Source organism: Myotis daubentonii, chromosome 9 (assembly GCF_963259705.1).
Source record: "Myotis daubentonii chromosome 9, mMyoDau2.1, whole genome shotgun sequence".
In the NCBI taxonomy this organism is placed as follows: domain Eukaryota; kingdom Metazoa; phylum Chordata; class Mammalia; order Chiroptera; family Vespertilionidae; genus Myotis; species Myotis daubentonii.
Window position 1 is genome coordinate 69,644,188 of NC_081848.1, and position 20,441 is coordinate 69,664,628.

At 53.5% G+C, this 20,441-nt stretch overlaps 1 protein-coding gene across 2 annotated transcripts in view; it reads right to left on the reverse strand.

Moving 5' to 3' along the window:
* Nucleotides 1–5,395: 5,395 nt before the first annotated feature.
* The window catches only part of CREB3L1 (cAMP responsive element binding protein 3 like 1), a 36,627-nt gene continuing 21,581 nt past the window's right edge, over nucleotides 5,396–20,441 (reverse strand). Inside the window, exons 3-12 of one of the 2 annotated variants that reach the window (XM_059709528.1) lie at nucleotides 17,831–18,015; nucleotides 14,998–15,076; nucleotides 13,986–14,143; nucleotides 12,962–13,111; nucleotides 12,756–12,814; nucleotides 12,541–12,609; nucleotides 10,097–10,196; nucleotides 8,885–9,011; nucleotides 6,343–6,610; nucleotides 5,396–6,161 (exon numbers count right to left, since the gene is read on the reverse strand). In XM_059709528.1, the coding sequence (XP_059565511.1) occupies nucleotides 6,125–6,161; nucleotides 6,343–6,610; nucleotides 8,885–9,011; nucleotides 10,097–10,196; nucleotides 12,541–12,609; nucleotides 12,756–12,814; nucleotides 12,962–13,111; nucleotides 13,986–14,143; nucleotides 14,998–15,076; nucleotides 17,831–18,015 (1,232 nt within the window). In that variant the 3' untranslated portion in view covers nucleotides 5,396–6,124. The remainder of the gene's footprint in view (nucleotides 6,162–6,342; nucleotides 6,611–8,884; nucleotides 9,012–10,096; nucleotides 10,197–12,540; nucleotides 12,610–12,755; nucleotides 12,815–12,961; nucleotides 13,112–13,985; nucleotides 14,144–14,997; nucleotides 15,077–17,830; nucleotides 18,016–20,441) is intronic. The other variant, XM_059709529.1, reaches the window with a different exon arrangement.

Genomic DNA, 20,441 nt, shown 5'->3' on the forward strand with positions numbered 1-20,441 from the left:
TTTACAGCGTGGTTCAGGCTGCCCCTCCATCCGAGATCTCCTTCTATCGATGTACTTCAAATTCTGAGGGTCTGCTTCCACACCTCCTCCTCCAGGAAGTCTCCCTGAATGGCTCTTGCTGAATCCTCCTCCCAGCCCCCATTGTCTTCTGCACCTGGTGTTTAGTCTAGTTCAGCGGTTCTCAACCTGTGGGTCGCGACCCCTTTGGGGGTCGAACGACCCTCTCACAGGGGTCGCCTAAGACCATCAGAAAAACACATATATAATTACATATTGCTTTTGTGATTACTCACTAAGCTTTAGTTATGTTCATTTTGTAACAATGAAGATACATCCTGAATATCAGATGTTTATATTACGACTCATAACAGTAGCAAAATTACAGTTATGAAGTAACAACGAAAATAATTTTATGGTTGGGGGTCACCACAACATGAGGAGCTGTATTAAAGGGTCACGGCCTTAGGAAGGTTGAGAACCGCTGCTCTAGTTTGTATCTTCTCTTTCCCCATTGACTGTGAGCCCAGGAAGGTGGTCGGGGCCAGATGAACGAAGGTGGAGAATGGGCTACATAGGAGGAAAGCGGTGCTGCTCAGGGCTCCTCCGACTCTCTCTCACCAGCTCTGCGATGGCTGTCCTGCTCCGTGCTATTGCCTGGAGTCTGTGCCCTTCTCTATCCCACCCATGGACATTCTACCCATCGTCAAGGCCCACCTCAAGTGCCACGTCCTCCATGACCCTCTCCCTAAAACTCCACTGCAGATACTGCCTCCCTCCTTCAGCCCCATAAGTAACTATTTCCTGGGCCCCTCTCCGGGCACCCCCTTCACACCCTAACAATAACTAACATCTCATTTGATTCTCACCACGACCCGGTCTTGGGTGTAATCTCTTCTCCTGTGCTACAGATGAGGACATTGGGGTGTCATTCAAGTGATTTATTTGCTCAAGGTGCCTCAGGCAGTGGATGGTGGAGCCAGGATTTAAAGCCGGGTCTTCTGGCCCCAGAACTCATACCCTTTTCCACCTCCCCATGAATTTGCCTGTTTCCCTCATCTGTGAACTCCCAAAGGGCAGGAAGATGTCTGCGTTGGCTTTGCCTCCCACCTGCTCCGGGCCCAGCAATCCTGCTGTGGGTGAATGGGATAAATGGAATTGCATTAAACTTCTCAGCCACGGGGGAGTTTCTTCCCTAATGCCAAGTCTAAAGAAGCCGGGGCGGGGGGGGGGGGGGGGGGGCACAGGGCACTCCGGTGCTGCGTCTTCGGGTTGCTGCCCTTGGGATCGCCCTTGGGATTGCTAATTTCCAATCGGCCTGGCCCTGCGTTGCCTTCTACACCATGAATTATGGTACTGCTGGCTGGGTTTAACATTCCCTTACCAGCTGCCTAGCTGCTGGGTTTCCAGGTTGGTGTTTTGTTCAGTTCTTTCCTGCTGAGCCCTCCCCACTCAGTCCTTTTAAAAGTGAAGCTTCTCCCCTCTGTCTTCACACCTCCCCCATTTAGGACCAGCTGCTAAGGGCATTCTTTTTTAGCTGTAGCTCCGCCCTCTTCCCAAGAATCCTAGGGAAAAAATGAAGGCCCCCTCCCCTGACCAGCCTGAGGACCCTCTGCCTCTCCTAGCTGCAGCTTGCTCCTCAGAACACCTCCAGCCCATTGTCTCTGTGCTCAGAAAATAGTAGCTAATGCCTTTTGAGTGCTTACTGCGTAACTGACCTTGTGCTAAGAGCTCTACCTGCAAGCTTTCAGTTACCTCTCACAGCAATTTGTTTTTTTTTAATCCTCACCTGAGGACATGCTTAGAGAGAGGGAGGGTGGGAGAGAGAGAGAGAGAGAGAGAGAGAGAGAGAGAGAGAAACATCGCTTCAAGCAACCGAGCCACTCCCTCTGGCTGGGCCTTCACAGCAATTTTATGAGGGTGGGTACCATTTTCCAGATGAGGGCACTGAGGCTCCATGAGGTTAGGTAACTGGCCAAGGCCACACAGTGAAGTGCAGCACAGACATCAGTGCTCGTCACTGACACTCTGACGACAGAGCAACTCAGGCTTCTTTGGAGGTCAGTTCTCAGCCTGTCACCCCACCTCCCCGTGACCCAAGGGGCACTTTTCACCCACATCAGATAGTTGCCCAATTTGGCCTCTGGAACTGGAACCTTGCCCTGGCCCATCCCAGCGCCAGGCATTGCCCACAGCTTCTCTGCCGGCTTCCAGAGCTCTGCTTTCCAGGTGTAACAAAGGGTTTGTTGTGGCAAACTGAGCAGAATGACTGGCACAGTGAAAGCCATCACATGTGTGACGAAGCCAGTCGGCGGCCAGAACTGACAACAGAGTGCGGAGGCTGTAACTCTAACACTGGGGTGCATTAGGGACACGCCCCCTCAGGAACAGTGACACCTGGCCCTGAGGAGGTGGAGAGTCAACAGGTGCTTGCGTGGATTAACCTTGCATCCTAACCTAGGCGGGGAAGACTGTCTTCGATGGACAGCATAGGGTGGTGATTGCAGATGACCACACTTTGGCCAGCTCACTAAATCCTGGGCTCTCTGGGGTAGTTGCCCTAGGAAGTCTCTAGGGGTAGTTGTTCTTGGAAGATGTGCAAGAATAAAAATCTGGCCTGGGGGAAGGGCATCTGGAGGAGAGAGGAAAGGGTGCTGGGGTGAGAACTGGAGAACTGGAGGGGCAGTATGAGCTCCGAAGCCAAGCAGACCTGTGTTCAAATGCCAACCTTGCCACTGACTCGCTGCATGACCTTGGTCCAGTCATTTCACCTCTCTGAACCCCAGTTTCTTCATCTGTAAAAATACCAGCTCTTAGGATATGTTAAATCATCAGTTCAGTGCCTGATGTACGAGGATTAGTCAATAATGGGAGGATGGGGGAATAAGATATCATTAGCCAGGTCTTATTTGTACTCTAACGTTAGCAATGTGCCATGCACAAAAGGGACACTCCTTAAATATTTATTAAGTGAATGAATGAATGGTGAGGGGGTCACACCAGAAGTCAGCTTCATTTTCCATTTCTCTGAGTGACAATTTCAAACTGTCCCCTTGCACCCCAATTCAACTCCAATGCTAACCCTCCCCATTGCCCCATCCTCAAACTTCACAGCCATGGGGAGAGGGCTCCCTCACTTTCCTGTCTCCCCACATTCTTCACTCAAGGAATACCATCCCTTTCTCTCCAGGCTTCTAAGGTTGAAGGTGGAGTTCTTTAAAAAAAAAAAAAAAAAAAAAAATATATATATATATATATATATATTATTGATTTCAGAGAAGGGAGAGGGAGAGAGAGATGGAAACATCAATGATGAGAGAGATTCATTGATTGGCTGCCTCCTGCAAGCCCCGCAATGCAACACGGGCATGTACCCTGACCGGAAATCGAACCTGTGACCCCTTTGGTTCATAAGCCTAGCTCAACCACTGAGCCGCACTGGCTGGGCAAAGGTGGAGTTCTTTACCTGCTTCCTGGATCCCTTCTTCACAACCCCCATCCATCATTTTCCTTCTCTGTGGGCTCTTTATCTTCTGGAAAAAGCCATGGTCAACTCTCTCCCGTCTAAGAGAATAGCCCCAAACTGCTCTTGATCTCACCTACGCCCCCTCTAGTTACCACCTTCTCTTCCTTCACAGCTAAGCACCCTGCAAGAGTTCACCGACACCCTCCTCTCCCATCCTCCCCATCTTCATGTCAGTTCCTGTTGTTCTCACTTTCACCCAAATCCTCTCACTTCTGCCCCGGCTCCCCACAACAGGGCTCCAACCAAGGTTACTGGCAACCTTCTCGTTGTCAAAGAGAAAGGACACTCTGTCTTCTTCTCATCTTTCCCAGCCTCTCAGATGGCATCGGACACCTCTGAGCATGGCTCCTGGAAGCTCTCCTCCATCAGTTTCTGGGACACTCACCCCTCCAGGTTTTCCCCTTTCTCAGCCCATTCCTTCTCAGCCTTCTTGTTCACTCGTCTTCCTTCAGTGTCTCTCAATGTCCATCTTCCCCGCGCTCCTCCCCATCTCCCTTCCCCATATACAGACCCAGACTTTAACATACCACCTGGACGTGGACAATTTCCTAATCTCCACCTGGGGTCGCTTTTCCCCAAGCCCTAGGCTTACCTGTTAATGTGAACATTCCACAGGCAACTCAAATGCAAGGTGTGTTAAAATGAGTTCTCCTTCCCTCCAAACCTGCTCTCCCTCCTGCATTCTCTGCCTTGATGAATGGACTCATTATCCACCCAGGCCTTCAAGTCAGACACCTAAAGGTCACCCCAGGCTCTGCCCTCTCTCTTGCACCTCACAGCCAATTGGATGTCAATTCCTGTTGATAATTCCTTCTAATTATCTTCAGAAGCTGTCTCATCCTCACTATAACCCCTGCAGAGTCCCAAGACAGGGCAATCTGATTATCTTACTCTCTGGCTCAAAAATATTCAGTGGTTCTCCATCACCTTCAGGGTAAAGTATTCTTTCTTTAGAAAGGGCCATACTTTTCATCAGGGCCAGGACTAGGGTGAAGCAAATTCGGAGTCTGGGGTACAAGTACTTCCTTAAATTTCACATCCTCGCGGCCCCCTTTTCTCACCCCAGCCCTGGCCCTGCTTTCCACGGCTCTATGCCTATGCACTTGACATTCTCTCCACCCCCAAACACTCCTATCTCTTCTCTCTACCTTACCAGCTCCTACTCATCCCTTAAGACTTAGTTCAGGGCCAATTCCTTTGACTGGCCTTCCCTGACCCACCAAATCTGAATTACATGGCATTATTCCGTGTCCCCTTCACATCCTGTACACCCCTCATCACTCCGGCCCTGACGGCTGGTTTACTCCCCAGCCTGGGGCCTTCCAGGGCAGTTTGTTGAATGACTAATGGAATTGATGAATCAATCTGAAAGGGTGTGTGCTAAAAGTTATTGTTAATAATAATAGTAATAATAACAATAATAGCTTGGGCCCAGAGCCCAGCCTTTAATGGCCTTGTTGTAAAAGCCTGCATGTTCTAGCAGTTAAAACTGATGTCCAGCTGCAGGCAGCGAGGTCCCCATCAAGTGGTCAAGATGAGGCTGGGAGAGGAAGGGGCATAGCGGATGAGGCCTGATGGCCAGTTCTGAGGGCCCATAACAGTAGGCACTCAATACTTGCTGTTCCCATCCCTAAAGGCCAATTTGTTTCTCTGCTTCGGTCCTCAGTACCAGGAGATAGCCGGTGCCTTGGGGTGGGGCAATTGCAACAGAACTCTTTGAGCTTCTAGTTTGAATTCTGCATCTGGCTGGAAGAGGGAACCCCACAGAGATGCCTTCCCAACGGCCCCACACCCCAGTCAGCCCCCCACAGAATAGAAAATAAATTTACCTTCTCACTCCCCTCCCCCCAATGAAAGGCACAAAGTCAGGAATTGATGCTGCATCTTTTTTTTTTTTAACTTTTGCCTTCTGAAAGCATATGCTGAGCGGGTGGATGAAGCAATTTGGCAATTAAAAAGGCCCAGCGGCTTGGGGAGGGGCCAGGTGAGGGCCGGGGAGGACCCTCATTCCCTGGACAGGGAACAGCAAAGCCCGCACTAATTTCATAAAATATAAAACAAGGGAGGGGTCAAGGTAGGAGGGAGACTTGTAAAATACAATATCTTAGGGGACTGGCAATAATAAAAAATAAGGTTCATTATTTACAAACAATTTCTGTTCTTGGTCTCTGTACAGTGGGGGTGCGGGGAGCGTGTGTGTGTGCCGGCGTGTTGACGTGTGTGTGTGTGTGTGTGTGTGTGTGTGTGTGTGCGTGTGTTTGTGTGTGTATGGGGGCCAGGGGGCAGGGAGGGCAGTGGTTGTGTTGGTCATTATGAGGAAGGAGGGGGTAGCCCAGTGAGTGGTTTATCTGAGGACAGACGGTTGTGGAGGGAGGGTGAGATCGGAGTGGTTGGCCCAAGGGAACAGTCCAATGGAGGGGGCGAGGAGAGGCCCCAGCCAAGATCTGAGGCAAAGCAGGGCCGGGGAGAAGTGGAACCCTTTCTCCTGGGATGGCACCCCAGGGGGCAGGGGTACAAGCCGGATCCGGGTTAGCGAGCAAGACAATCCCTCTTCAGGGATGCCAGGGGGTACGCGTCCTGGGTCCTGGGTCTCGGTATGGCCTAGGAGAGCTTGATGGTGGTGTTTGGGCCCAGATCCCTGGAGAGACAAGAAAAATCAGAGACTTTGTCCAGTGAGGACCTGCTCACCACCCTGCGAGCTGGATCTGGACATGGGAGGGATGGGGCCTTGGCAAGGTGTGGCTGACATGGGGACCAGGGACGGGCAGAGGGCAGGTGGAGCCTCGGGAGCCCAGGAAGGGACGGGGCCACCCACCCACCTCTCGTGGAACCACTCCTTGGGGTGGGAGAAGTCGGGGCTGGTGCCATTTCCACTGATGTCTTTTGGCCAGGCTTCGCTCAGGTACTTGGTGGTCTCGTGCGTGCTGTCCAGGGGGTCATGCTGGAGGCGGTCCTGGGGTCGCTGCTCCGCTGGCCCCCCGGGCTTGATTTCCCAGCCATCTGGGGGCTCCACGGGCAGCAGGGTGCTGCGGCCATCCTCCCAAGAGCCTGCCCCCTCGTCGTAGAACAGAAGGCTGCGGGAGGGCACTGGAGAGAGAGCGCGGGGTTAGCCCCGGGGCGAGAGGCCCCCTCGCCACCCCAGTCACATTCATGGCATAGTTAGTTACAGACACGGGCTCTGGAATCTTAAAGGCCTGGACTTGAATTCCAGCTCCAACAATGCCAAGCTGTGCGACCTCAGGCCTTTGTTTTAAACCCCTGAGCCTCAGTTTGTTCACCTGTAAAGCAGGGATACTAGGACCAACTTCATATAGATGTGAGGTTTAAATGCGATCATATAGGGGAAGGGATTGAAACTGTGTTCAGTGGACACCCCGAGAAAGCAGCTCTTTCTAAGCAGAGGGTACCAGGCTGGGGGGCATCTGAGAGCTGGGTTCGAATCCTACTTCCAACACTTATTAATTTCCATAAGATCTTGAATAAATCTCTTCCCCATTCTAGGCCCTAGAGTGCGCTTCAGGGAAGATAAGGGAAAGGAAACCCATCTGTTGGAGAATTCTGTGTGCCGGGCACTGCCAAGTCCTTTGGCCTATATCAAAATCGACATCTCTCAGAAAACCAGGAACCAGGTGTTTTAGCCCTGTGTCACAGAACAGGCAATCGAAGTTTTAGGTGATCAGGTACGCTGCTCCACGCTAGTCTGACCCAGCACCACCTTTTTGGCTCTCAGACCCTGACCTACATTACATGAAAGGCACCCTCTGGAATGGTGCACGCCCCACTCTGCGCGCCAGCCTGCTCCAGAGCGCCCCCTACCCCAGATGTCCAGACCTGCACCCCTGCATTCACTCACATTCCTTCTCCCTCCTCTGACTCTGGTTTCCTTCATCAACACTGACACCCCCCCCTCCCCCCGCCCCCCACCCCCACCCCCACACACACTTCCAGTCCTTCCTCTGTTCTGGCTTCCTCTACCGCCAAATACACCAGGGCCCCTCTGGCCTTGGAAAAACAACATGTGGCTCGCAAGACCTATACCCCCTTAGTCGCAGTCTTGCTCTCTTCTTCTCAGGCCCAGCCACAGCACATGTCCAGGGAGTGGTTCTCACTCCCCGCCTCCACTTCCTCTTCCCCCAGCACTTCCCTGACCGGCCGCCATTTCCTCCCCTCAAGGCCACGCAGGCCTGCCTCATCCTCCCTGTTGTATCTCTCCTCCTGGAAACTCACTCTCCCCAGCTCCTAGCTCTCGGCTTGCCCATCTGGTTCCTCTTCCTCCCCCGCCCAGTGACTTGCTCCTGGTAAGTGATGAAACATGGCTGGGAAGTCCCTCTGCAGGTCTTCCTGCAGTATCTTCTGCCTGGGGAAACCCATGCTCTCCTTGCTGCGCTCTAGAGTAGCTCTCCCCTTGCCGCCCATGCGTTGTATCAGTTGAGAGCGTTCGCACACCACGTCATTTGATCTTCGCATCGACCCTGCTCAGTAAGTGCGGAACGGCAATTCCCATTTCCAAGTGAAGGAACGAAAGCCTGGAGAGCATAAGGCACAGGCCCAAGGACACGGAGTGGCAGAGGCAGGTATGACGGACTCTGAGGCTCCATACTCTTAACCACTGTACCTCACAATCCCCCATGGGACGGTAGATACCTGAGCCCACACCACCACTGCCCCTCAGCTGCCCGTGGTAGACATCACCAGTGGACCCTGGCACTCCTTCCTGTTGATCTGAGTGGTGCCTCAGAATCCTTCTTTACACAGAGCTTCAGGCAGCCACCATCTTCCTGGAACTGACCCTTGAGCTGAAACTCATTTGCTGTCCCAGTCGTGAAATACAGATGGTGCTTAGCAGAGGCCCCATAACCCACTGGCCATAATACATGGGGGCAAAGGTGGGGACATTTCTGTTATCCCCTACCAGGGGTGGGCAAACTCATGAGTCAACAGAGCCAAATATCAACAGTACAACGATTGAAATTTCTTTTGAGAGCCAAATTTTTTAAACTTAAACGATATAGGTAGGCACATTATTATTAACTTAATTAGGGTACTCCTAAGGCTTAGGAAGAGCCACACTCAAGGGGCCAAAGAGCCGCATGTGGCTTGCGAGCCGCAGTTTGCCGACCACGGCCCTATACTGACCCCCCAGCCACTTCTGGATAGGCTGGGAATCAGGGGGTCTGCATTGTAGCCCCAATTCCACAACTAACATCGAACAAATCATAACCCTTTAGAGCCCCCATTTTCCATCTGTAAAAAGAGAACGTAGAGTGAGATGATGCCAACCCAAAACTTGGCTCCTCCCTGTGCCTGACTTCTGCCCAGAAGTTGGGGATGGGGAAGGGCAGCCTGGCTCAGGGCACTCACTCTGACTGGCTGTGTAGACGCTGTCAGTGGCCATGGGGTCTTCCTTCACAGTCTGGGAGCTGGAGGAGAACTCGGGGAGGCAGGGCACGAGGGAGCCCAGCACCAGAACAAAACACAAGGCTGCCACCTGGTAGTAGAGAGAGAGTAGTGGTCAGATCCAGGGCAGGGAGGGGCTGCAACCCTGGCCTCTCCCGGGCCTCCTGCCCCAACACCAATGGCTGCAAAAGGCTCAGTATTTCTCTAAGAAAGCAGCTCCCAGAGCCAGCACCCCCACTAGATGTGGGGTGTCCCGCCCTCTCTGGAGAAGGTGGAGGAGGCTGCTCAGGCCATCTCAGCCCAGGCAGTGCTGGGAGAAAGAGGGAAGTGGCCCATGGGGTTATCACCTCCAGGGTGGAGGAATCAGTAAGGAAGAAGAGGGATCCGGGCTGGGACAAGGGAGGGGACACAGTATCACGGCAGCTTCGCAGCAGGAGGAGCTAGGAGTCACGAGGCGCACACCAACCCCTGCCCACACACGGCCCTGCCACCTGGCAGCCGGGATCCCAGAGGGGATGCCCTGGGCAGTGTCCAGGCGGACAGGTCCAGGAGAGGGTGGAAGAGGGACAAGCAGAGGCCTGAGCCACACCCTGGGCACTCTTTTGGGTTTTCAGAGATTTGCTCGGCCTTCTTGCCACCATTCATTCCAGAAAGAACCAAGTCCACAGGTCCGAGTGTCTCCCCCAGCCCTTCCCTCCACAGGGTGTGGCATTTGCCTTGCCACCCCGCAGCGGGGTTCACCGGAGTCCGTGCACAGCCACACTGTTAGGACTGGCCAGGGAAGGCCACGCTTTAGAACAGCGGTTCTCAACCTGTGGGTCGCGACCCCTTTGACGGTCGAACGACCTTGCACAGGGGTCGCCTAAGACCATCCTGCATATCAGATATTTACATTATGATTCATAACAGTAGCAACATGACAGTTATGAAGTAGCAACGAAAATAATTTTATGGTTGGGTCACAACATGAGGAACTGTATTTAAAGGGCCAGAAGGTTGAGAACCACTGCTCTAGAAGGTTCAGGGAACTTGGTGAAAGAGGCCACTGGGCACTGGGATGGTGGACCTTGGCGATGTTGCCCATCCCGTTGCCAATCCTTCCAAGGTCTGCCCACCCCCCTAGAAAGCCACCCGGGAAGACGCCCTCCGGAGGCCTGTAGGAGGGAGCAGACCTACCATGAGGCAGGTCCCGGTCTGGGTGGCTGCCATCTTGTACGGCCGGGAGATCTTGCTGGTGACCAGCGTCTGGAGCTTCTGCAGCTGCTGAAGCAGGGTCCTGAGGGGGACACAGCGGTCACAGAGGCCCTGACCCAGCGGGCATCTCTGCCTCCTGCTCTCCAGCGCCCACCTGGGCTGGCTCCAGACCTGGCTCCCCCCCAGGTGCCCACTTCAGTCAAGACAGAAGAGGTCGCCTCCCGCTTGGCCCTCTGCGGTGTCGCTCGGGAACCTGGGCCTGCCTCCTGGTGGGTAGCTGGGTCACCCTGGGGGAGCTCAGGGGGGCCCTGTGATGCTCATGGCCAAAGGAGGGTTGGAGGAAGGCTGTCCCACCTGGGCCCTACGGCAGCTGCAGCACCTCACAGCCCATGTCTGCCAGCTGTCTGGAACATAGTGAGTGTCCAGCAAATGGTAACTACCATTTTTAAAATTTTTATTGCTGTTTTTACATTGATCACGACACCTGTAACACGTGTATTTATGGATTTCCATGTCAGCCTCCTCAGTTAACTGTGGGCGCCCGGAGGGTAAGGACTGGGTCCCGCCGGGTCTGGAATCCTCTGGCTACACACAGCGGGTGCTCAGCCCATGCTTGGTGAACAAACATTTAATCATCTTTCCTCCACCCAGCCTGGCAAAGGGGGTTGCAGTTCAAATAATGTACAGCAGGTGGCGAAATAGCACCGAGGGCCTGGCCAGATTTGGGGCCAGAGAGGACTCTGGGCCAGAGGTGGAGTGAGGGGTGATGGTTCCCCGCTCCCCTTCCCTGAGGGAAGGCATCCTCCAGATCAATCAGGGGAGTGGCTGGATCCTGCTGGGGAAGCTGGGAGAGAAGGAAGGAAAGAAGGGAAAAGCCTTCTGTTGAGCACCTGCTACGTACCAGCTGCTGTTTTTATTTCATTTATTATTTATTTATTTTTTAAAAATATTTTATTGACTTTTTATACAGAGAGGAAGGGAGAGGGAGAGAGAGTTAGAAACATCGATGAGAGAGAAACATCGATCAGCTGCCTCCTGCACGCCCCCCACTGGGGATGTGCCCGCAACTAAGGTACATGCCCTTGACCGGAATCGAACCTGGGACCCTTGAGTGCGCAGGCCGACACTCTATCCACTGAGCCAAACCGGTCAGGGCTTTATTTTATTTTTAAGAGAAATATTTTTATTGCCCTAACCGGTTTGGCTCAGTGGATAGAGTGTCGGCCTGCAGACTGAAAGGTCCCAGGTTCGATTCCGGTCGAGGGCATGTGCCTTGGTTGCGGGCACATCCCCAGTGGGAGGTGTGCAGGAGGCAGCTGATCGATGTTTCTAACTCTCTATCCCTCTCCCTTCCTCTCTGTAAAAAAAAAATCAATAAAATATATTTAAAAAATATTTTTATTGATTTCAGAGAGGAAGGGAGAGAGATAGAAACATCAGTGATCAGCTGCCTCCTGTGTGCTCCACACTGGGGATCCAGCCCTCAATCCTGTGCCTTGACCAGAAGTCAAACCGTGACCTTCTGGTTCATAGGTTGATGCTCAACCACTGAGCCACGCCAGCCAGGCTGTTGTCTCTTTATTTTAATTAATCCCATCAAATAATCATTGAAGACCTACTGTGCACTCATGGCTGGGCACTATCAAGAATTCAGAATAAAAACAATAAAGAAAGAAAAAAGAAAAACTAACATGAATTGAGCATCCTTAAATGCCAGGCACAGTGCTGGGCTCTTTAGTTGCACTATCTTATCGAATCATGACACACATCCTGTGAGATGGTGCTTCTGTCATCTCCGTTTAGGCAAAGAAGCTGGGCCCCGTCGCCAAAATGGCCGAGTGGAATTCGAATCCAGAGCTGCTCCTTCAGGCTATGCGTACCCTGGTGTTTCTTAAAGCTTCGTTGTGCATGTGAGTCACCCCACGGGCTTGCGGAAATGCAGATTCTGATTCAGTGAATCTGGGAGAGTCCTGAGATTCTGCATTTCGTACGAGCTCCCGGTGCTGCTGCTGCTGTTTGAGAAGCTCGCTCTGAGTGGCAAGCACCTATGCCCGTGGTTCCAGCCCTAGGGCGCATCAAATTGCCTGCAGGGCTAACTAAAACATAGATTGCTGAGCCCCTCCCTGGAGTTCCTGCCTCAGTAGCCCTGGCGTGAGGCCTGAAAATAATAAGCATTTCTAACAGGTTCGCGGGGAGGCTGCTGGTGGTGGTCTGAGAAACCACGCTCTGAAAACCACTGCTCTGTACCATCTCCTTTAAAGCTTCTCATCAGCCTGTCACGTGTGTAGAGCTATGTGTGGATGAAGAAGGATGGGAAGCTGGCGTCCTGGGCTGCAGGGTTCCTGTTTCTGGGGTTCATCCTGAACTCAGTTACCTCTCCTCCGCAGGGGGCAGGGGCAGTGCGGGATGCAGGTGGCAGCACCCACCTGTTGGCATTCTCCAGGGTCTCTACCTTCTTCCACAGTTCGTTGTTCTCTGATGTAAATGTCTCCACCCTGTGGGGGCCAAGCAGGCACAGGCTCAGGGGCAGCCCCAGAGTTGCTGCTGCCCCCTCAGTCCTGCCCACCAGCATCTCAGCCCCTGTGCCTCCTGCCCCTGGAGCCCCGTGACCCAGGCCCCCCTCTCCACATGGGACCCTTACTTCTTTTCTAGACACTCCACGTATTCCTTCTTCTTACGGCGGCTCTCCTGGGCCGAGATCTAGAGGGGGAAGCCCCCAAAAGAGGGGTTACCATGGCCATAAATCCACTTCCTGGGACCCCCAATTTCAGAGCTGGCATCACCAGGGGATCAGACACCCCCACCCACCAAGGAAGCGCCAGGGCAGGGATCCAGCTCTTGCTTTACCTTGTTCTTGATTTTCCTCCGGACCCTCTTCAAGGCCTTCTCCTCGGCTTTGGTGAGGGGGAGCTTCGTGGGGATGGGGTAGCCCTCAGCAATCAGGGTGCGCTTCTCCTCCTCTGTCAGGAGCAGGGGCCCCGAAGTCCCCTGTAATTTCTGTGGGAAATAGGACATGATGGTTAGAACCAGATAGCCCTGGGTCCAAGTTCAAGCTCTGCTGTTTATTCTGTGTGTGACCTGGGCAAAGCACTCAACTCCCAGAGCCTGTTTCCTCATCTCAAAAGGGGCGGAGCCCAGCCGGCGTGGCTCAGGGGCTGAGTGTTGACCTATGAACTTGGAGGTCGGGGTTTGATTCCCCGTCAGGGCACATGCCTGGCCTGCGGGCTCAATCCCCAATGTGGGGCCTGCAGGAGGCAGCTGATCAATGATTCTCTCTCATCATTGATGTTTCTTTCTCTCTCCCTCTCCCTGCCTCTCTTAAATAAATAAATAAATATTTTTAAGAAATGGGGTAGAGCTGAATTAAATCCAATAATATGTATCAAATGCTTCGGATGGTGCTGGGAGCCCAGCATATTAGGCACTCGGTACATTGTTGGGGGGCTCCTGAGATCCCACCCTCAAATTCATAGACTCAAAACCTACTTGTCCAGGGCCCCCTAGATGGCACCCCCTTCATGTCCCAATAGTCTTGGCTTGGAAGGTTCCACCTCCCCCCCAGGGCTCAGGGTCCAGCTCCAGTTTCCTGGGTACTCTGGGCCTCCTGAGCACTGCTCCCCACACAGGGCGGTTAGGAACGTCAGTTCTAGTCCTGGCTCAGCACACTGTGGGTTCGGCAGGCCTCCCTGCCTATTTCCTATTCACCACGAGGCAGGGCTAAAAGATTCTCACTCCCATCTGCCAGGCAGACACCTCACTGAATTCTGATGGGGATGGGATCAGGTTGGGGCTCCCCAAACCCTTCCCCACTGGAGGTGTGCCAGAGTGAATTTACCCAATTATTTGCCCCAGACCACTCCCGGCGGCTTACATGAGGGGCCGTGAGGAGGGGGGAGGTGGAGATGGCCGTGGAGGAGCGGGCCATGGGCCGGACAGGGCTGGAGGGGGGCAGAGAGTGGGGACTCTGGGAGCCGTCACTGTCGCTTCCATGGCTGCTGGGGGGCGTCGGAGGCATCTGCACCAGGTCCTCTGGGGAGAGTGGGGGAAGCGGGTTAGCAGGGTTGCACTCCGCTCTGCTGGGACCTCAGAGCTCAGCAGAGCATGATGCTGAACTGAGGAAGAGACAGGTCCAGCTCCATCAGCCAGCCCTGATGCTGTGGTCAAGCGTGCTGGGGCCTGACCAGTTGCAGCATCCAAAGCCCCTCTGTGGTGTCAGAGAGATGGGAGCTGACATCCCAGGAGCTGATCCCTGAGCGCCACCTCATCTCTGCCACCAGGGGCCTGGCTCCTTTGAGCCTCATCCTTGGTGAGGCCGGATTCTTGGAGGCCCTCCCCCATCCCCAGCTTCAGGGTGTTTGAGTCCCTAGTTCGACAACTCCAGCAGGTGGCTGGAGTCTGCCCTTCCTCCCTCCCACCCCAAAGGTTTAGTTATAACTACCCCAGGGTTTCCATTTCTGACTTCAGGGTAACGAGGCAGCAGGCATTGGGCTTTCAGCCGACCAGCCAGGAGCACTGCTCTTCCCAGCCTCCCTCCACGCTGTCCCTCTATGGCCACAGCACCAGGATGACTTACACTCTGCAGGTGGCCAGGAGGAAGCCTGGGCAGCACAGAATGCCCGGATTTATGGAGAGTCGGATGGATGGATGGACAGATGGGTAGATGAGTGAATGACAGGGGATTAGTGAAGGTGTGAGGGTGCAGATAGCAGGGCTGACAGTCAGAGGCTGGGTAAGAAGGGGACTGGATGGGTGGGGGGTGGGCCAAGCATGGAGGAGAGGATATTATGGGGAAAGGGGGGTTGTTGAGGGAGGTTGGACCAAGGTAGTAGGGATGCTGTCTGCCCAGGACTGGAGAGGAAGAGTCCGTCCCTGGACACACCTACCTGGTGTCACTTTGAGGAACTGGTTCACCTCCTGGGGCTCTGCTTTGATCATGGGTAGCTGAGTCATCTCTCCCGGGGCCTGAGGAAGAGACAGGTCCAGCTCCATCAGCTGCCCCTGCGGCTGTCCCCACCATGCCATCCACCCATCTCCCCCCCTGAGGCTGGTGGCCTGTCCTGCAGAACTGGGGAGGTGGCTGGGCTCAGAGTTCTGGGCACAGCCCAGAGGGAGTAGAGGCAAGTTCCTGTGTGTGGAGGAGCCACTCAGCCAAGTGGAGGGATAAGCATGAATTAATGGGTATTCAGGGTGTCCAGTGTATAGGAATGTGTGTTGGGATGGAGGGGTAGGAAATAAGACCAGAAGATCGGAGTGGGGTGGGGATGGGAGCAGAATCCAGACAAAAGAATTTGAAGCAGTGAGGAGCCCCTAACGGGTTTTAAGCAAGGGACTCACAGAATTCGATTTACACTTTATTTATTTATTTTTAAAAATATATTTTATTGATTTTTTACAGAGAGGAAGGGAGAGGGATAGAGAGTCAGAAACATCGATGAGAGAGAAACATCGACCAGCTGCCTCCTGCACATCTCCTACTGGGGATATGCCCGCAACCAAGGTACATGCCCTTGACCGGAATCGAACCTGGGACCTTTCAGTCTGCAGGCCAATGCTCTATCCACTGAGCCAAACCGGTTAGGGCTCGATTTACACTTTAAACAAACATGCATTCCTACTTCTTTATATTCCAACTTGCTGTTCCAGATAGGATTTCAGGAACACGCGTGGCTTCCTACACATGGCTGTCAACACGCAGGGAGTGGTGTTCTCTTTGAGGAAGGCGCTGTGTTGGGTGCTGGACTTTAGGACTGCCTTTTCCCTTGGTCTGTGGCCAGCAGAGAGAGGCCATGATATTGTGGGTGGGGCACAGAATCCCAAGTTTAGGCAGACGAGTAAGAATCATAGAAGGTTCAAGTTGGGGGGAGGGGGCCTGGTAGGTTCCCTCGTGTCTCTATCCCAGCTCAGCCCTCAAGTGACAGATGAGGGGACTGCGATGCAGAAGGGTGAGGGCACTTCACCACCTTCTGGTTCTTTTGCCTCCGCTGGGGTGTTGTGACCTCACTGGAGTGAAGGTGTGCGTTTCAGGTCTGGCGTCTGAGTTGGGGGTGCAGCTCCTCTGTTTGTGACTGTGTGATTTGGGGAAAGTTGCCTAACCCCTTGAGCCTCAGTGTCCTTCTCTGAGGCACATGCCCCACCTCTGGCTGCTGCTGCAGTCCTGCCTTCCCTTCCTGCTTTGGCAAGGCCCGAGGTGTTGCAGAGTCAGTCTTGGATCTGATCACAAAAGATCCTCCACGCTTAGCTGGTGTGGCTCAGTGGTTGAACATGGACTCATGAACCAAGATGTCACAGGTATTCAGGTTCAAGCCCCAGTAGGGGGCGTGCAGGAGGCAGCTGATCAATGTTCTTTCATTGATGTTTCTATCTCTCTATACCTCTTTCTCTAAAAAATCAATAAAAACATACATTTTTTTTAAAAAAGATCCTCCAGTCCTAGTTGGTTTGGCTCAGTGGATAGAATGTTGGCCTGTGGACTGAGGGGTCCCAGGTTTGATTCCGGTCAAGGGCACTTGCCAGAGTTTCGGGCTCAATCCCCAGTAGAGGGCGTGCAGGAGGCAGCCAATCAATGATTCTCATCATGGATATTTCTATCTCTCTGTCCCTCTCCCTTCCTCTCTGAAATCAATAAAAATATATATTTAAGGGAAAAAAAAGATCCTCCCCATCTGCAGCCAACCCTTGATCCTGGTGGACAGTGGAGGGTTTGGGAGGGGCTGACAGGTCTGCCTGTGGTCACATTCTGATCAGTTGAGCTGTGTGGCCAGCAGGGGGCAGGAGGGGCCCTATCCAGACTAAGGATTTAAGACGACCCAGGGACAGAAGCTCCTAGAGCAGCGGTTCTCAACCTGTGGGTCGCGCCCCCTTTGGGGGTCGAACGACCCTTTCACAGGGGTCGCCTAAGACCATTGGAAAACACATATATAATTACATATCGTTTTTGTGATTAATCACTATGCTTTACTCATGTTCAATTTGTAACAATGAAATTGGGGGTCACCACAACATGAGGAACTGTATTAAAGGGTTGCGGCATTAGGAAGGTTGAGAACCACTGTCTTAGAGGTACCCTGTAGCTCACACTCCTATTCTATAGAGCAGGAGGCGGAGGAAAAGGGAGTGGCATGTGCCCAGAGCACAAGTGAGAGCCAAGTTGGCCCCAGGCAGGGCCTCTCCCAGGGGCCTGGGCTCTGGGCCTCACATTCTCAGAAGGGTTTTCAGATATCATCTTGGACCTATAGCCAATGATGTTATATCTACATTCGTAGGGCGTGGGGGTAGTATGAGAATGTGGGTTGAAGATATTAATCTCTTGAATGTAAACAACCGAAAGACAGTACAAGTTTTATATTTCCACGTTGGCCTTCCTTTTTTAAAATGCTGACGCCTTGAGAAAATTAAGTGGCCTGGCTGTCTCCATCTCTGGGACTCTGGACGTGGCCCAACGCCAGCCCTGCCTGCGTCCTGTGAGCCTTGCCCACACACGGTGAGGGCCCCAGCTCACAGTGAGGGCTCGATGGTCTGTGCGCATTCTAGATGGCGCGTGGCGGCCCAAGGGGGAGGCGGAGGCCCGTCTGGGAGTTCCAGCCCTTGGTCCTGAGGGTCACGTTGCTCCCTGTTCAGAGAACCCTGGGTGCACAGGGCTTTGGACACTTCTTCCCACACAGACCCCCCCCCCCTTTGCCCCTCCCTCAGCCCCTACAAAACAGTCCCCAGGCTCACCTGGTGGGGGACAGGCAGCCTGGACAGAGGGCTGAGGCCCAGCAGCGGGGTGGTGGCCATGGCAGCAGCGGCAGCCATGGCTGAGGAGGCGGCCAGCGGGTCCACAGGCAGCTCCAGGCTCTGCTCCTGCTTCACCATGACGGAGCACAATTTGTGTCCCAGCACCCAGGCTCCATGTTCCACATCTGGGGAAAGGGGCAGGACCCAGGCTCAGGTGGCTCCCGGAGCACAGGGCTCGGCACCCCTCCTACCCGCGGGGAGCCAGAAGACGTGGGGGCACCTTCTTCATTCAGCAGCTAATAGACTGGGCTTGGACAACAGACCAGAACCCCTCCTGACTGGCTGTGTGACCTTAGGCAAGTTGTTTAACCTCTCTGAGCCTTAGTTTTCTCATCTATAAAAGTGTCTGTTAAGAAGTAAATAAATGAAAAATACCACATGATCTCACTCATTCATGGATAATAGAGACCATTATAAACTTTTGAACAATAATAGATACAGAGGCAGAGCTGCCTCAAACAGATTGTCAAACTGCAGTGGGAAGGCCGGGGAGGGTGGGGGTGCAGGAGGTAGGGGGGTAAGAGATCAACCAAAGGACTTGTATGCATGCAGATAAGCATAACCAATGGATATAAGACACCGGGGGATAGGGGAGGCTAGGGGACTGTCTAGGGCGGGGGGAAAAATGGACACATATGTAATACCCTTTGTAATACTTTAAGCAATAAAAAAAATAAAAAAAAGAAGTAAATAAATGTCCAATAAATGGTACTATTGTTCATATAATTATTGTTATTCGGTAAACATTTGCTGAGCACGGTGCTAGGTTCTGGGCATCTAGTGAAGGTCACAAGCAGTTGGAATGAAAAGGAAAGGAAATGGGGCCGGAGAGGCCGGCAGGGGCAGCGCGGCTTGGGAGGCTGCGCTCAGAGCTGTGACTTTGTCCTGAAGTAGTGGTTCTCAACCTTGGCTGTACGTTAGAATCACCTGGGAATCTTTTTAAAATCCTGATTTCTGGGCCGCACCCTCCGGAAATTCTGTTTCTTTGTTATGGGGTGGGGCCACAACATTAGTAACAAAGAAACAGAATTTCCGGAGGATGAGGCCCAGAAATCAGGATTTTAAAAAGATTCCCAGGTGATTCTAATGTGCAGCCAAGGTTGAGAACCACTGTCCTAAAGGCAATGAGGTGGCACTGAAGAGTTTTAAGTATGTTAGGATTTGTGATGTTAAAAAAGATCACTGCCTCTGTGTGAAGACTGGCCTGGGGCAGGCAAGTTAGAGGCAGGGACACCGCGGGAGTCTGTTGGAATGGTCCAGCGAGAGAGGACAAGGCCGGAGCAGAGGCAGTGGCCGTGGGGATGGAGAGGACGGAGCACACTGGCGACGTCTTTAGAAGGAAGCAGTCACCGGACCTGTGACTGGGGGCAGGTGGGGGGTGAGGGATGATGCTCAGGTCTCCTGGGGAGCGTGAACCTCCTGCCTATCTAGGGGGCCTCCTGACCTCACCTGGGTGCCCCTGGGAGGGATGGCAGGCATCACCCCTCTTCCTGCTGGGCGCCCACAGTCCTCCACCCCAGCTCAGGCTGGCCCCACCTGGAAGTCAGAGAAGTACTGGAAAGGCGGGGGTCTGGGCGGCCAGCTTGCAAAGGAAGGACTATAGAGGACTCTGGCCTTGGGGACCCACTGTGGGTGGGGAGAGGGGTCAACGGCTGCCTGATCCCACCTCAGAGGCCAGGCCCCACCCTCTGGGAGCCGGAGAGCCCCAGCTCTGGGCCACAGGCTGCCCCTGGCTCCAGGAACACCCACAATCTTCCCAAATTACAGGGCCAGCCTAGCCCGCTGGCCTCCGGGAAACTGCCCCCTGCAAAGGGCCCACAAATAAATTACTCTAAAAATAGATTGGGGGTGTTCAAGGAGTTGCTGGGCTGGGCATGTGGGGGTGGAGGGAGAGCCCGCCATGGGAGGGTGCCCATCCCACACCCTGCCCCTCCCCTGCCCGAGGCCTCCTTGAGTGACCTCAGAGTTCTTCCCTGTGGCTAGGGCACGGAGGGAGGCTGGGACCTCAGCAACCACAGTCCTGGAGCCACTTAAAACCTCAAGAGATGTCCCTGCCCTCAGGGCTAGGGTGGGGGGGAGGCGGGTGGTACACAGGTCTGTCTCTGCCCCTGGGGAACCTCTAGGACCCTAAGAAGCACCTCACACTTTCTGCACTGAGCACAGCTCTAAGCCCTTGACACATATGAGCTCATTTATTCCTCCCCCAAATTCTATGGGACAGACACCACTATTTTCCCCATTTAATAGATGAGAATATTAAGAAAACCATTCAAGACCATTGTCCTCTGAGGGGAAAGGAATAAGAACCACGACAGTATCAAGAGGACTTTTATAGGCACAGTGAAAATAGCCAGTGATTATCTTATATAATAAAAGGCCAGCGACCATAACAGGGTAACGACCAGAACGACTGATCGACCAGTCGCCATGAGGTGCATTGACCACCTCTTGGTCCCTCCTCTCCAGCCTACAGGCTCTGATCGCTGGACGGCCAATGGGGAAGCACGGGGAACTGGGGTGGGTGGCAGTGGGGCAGGACTGGGAACTGGCA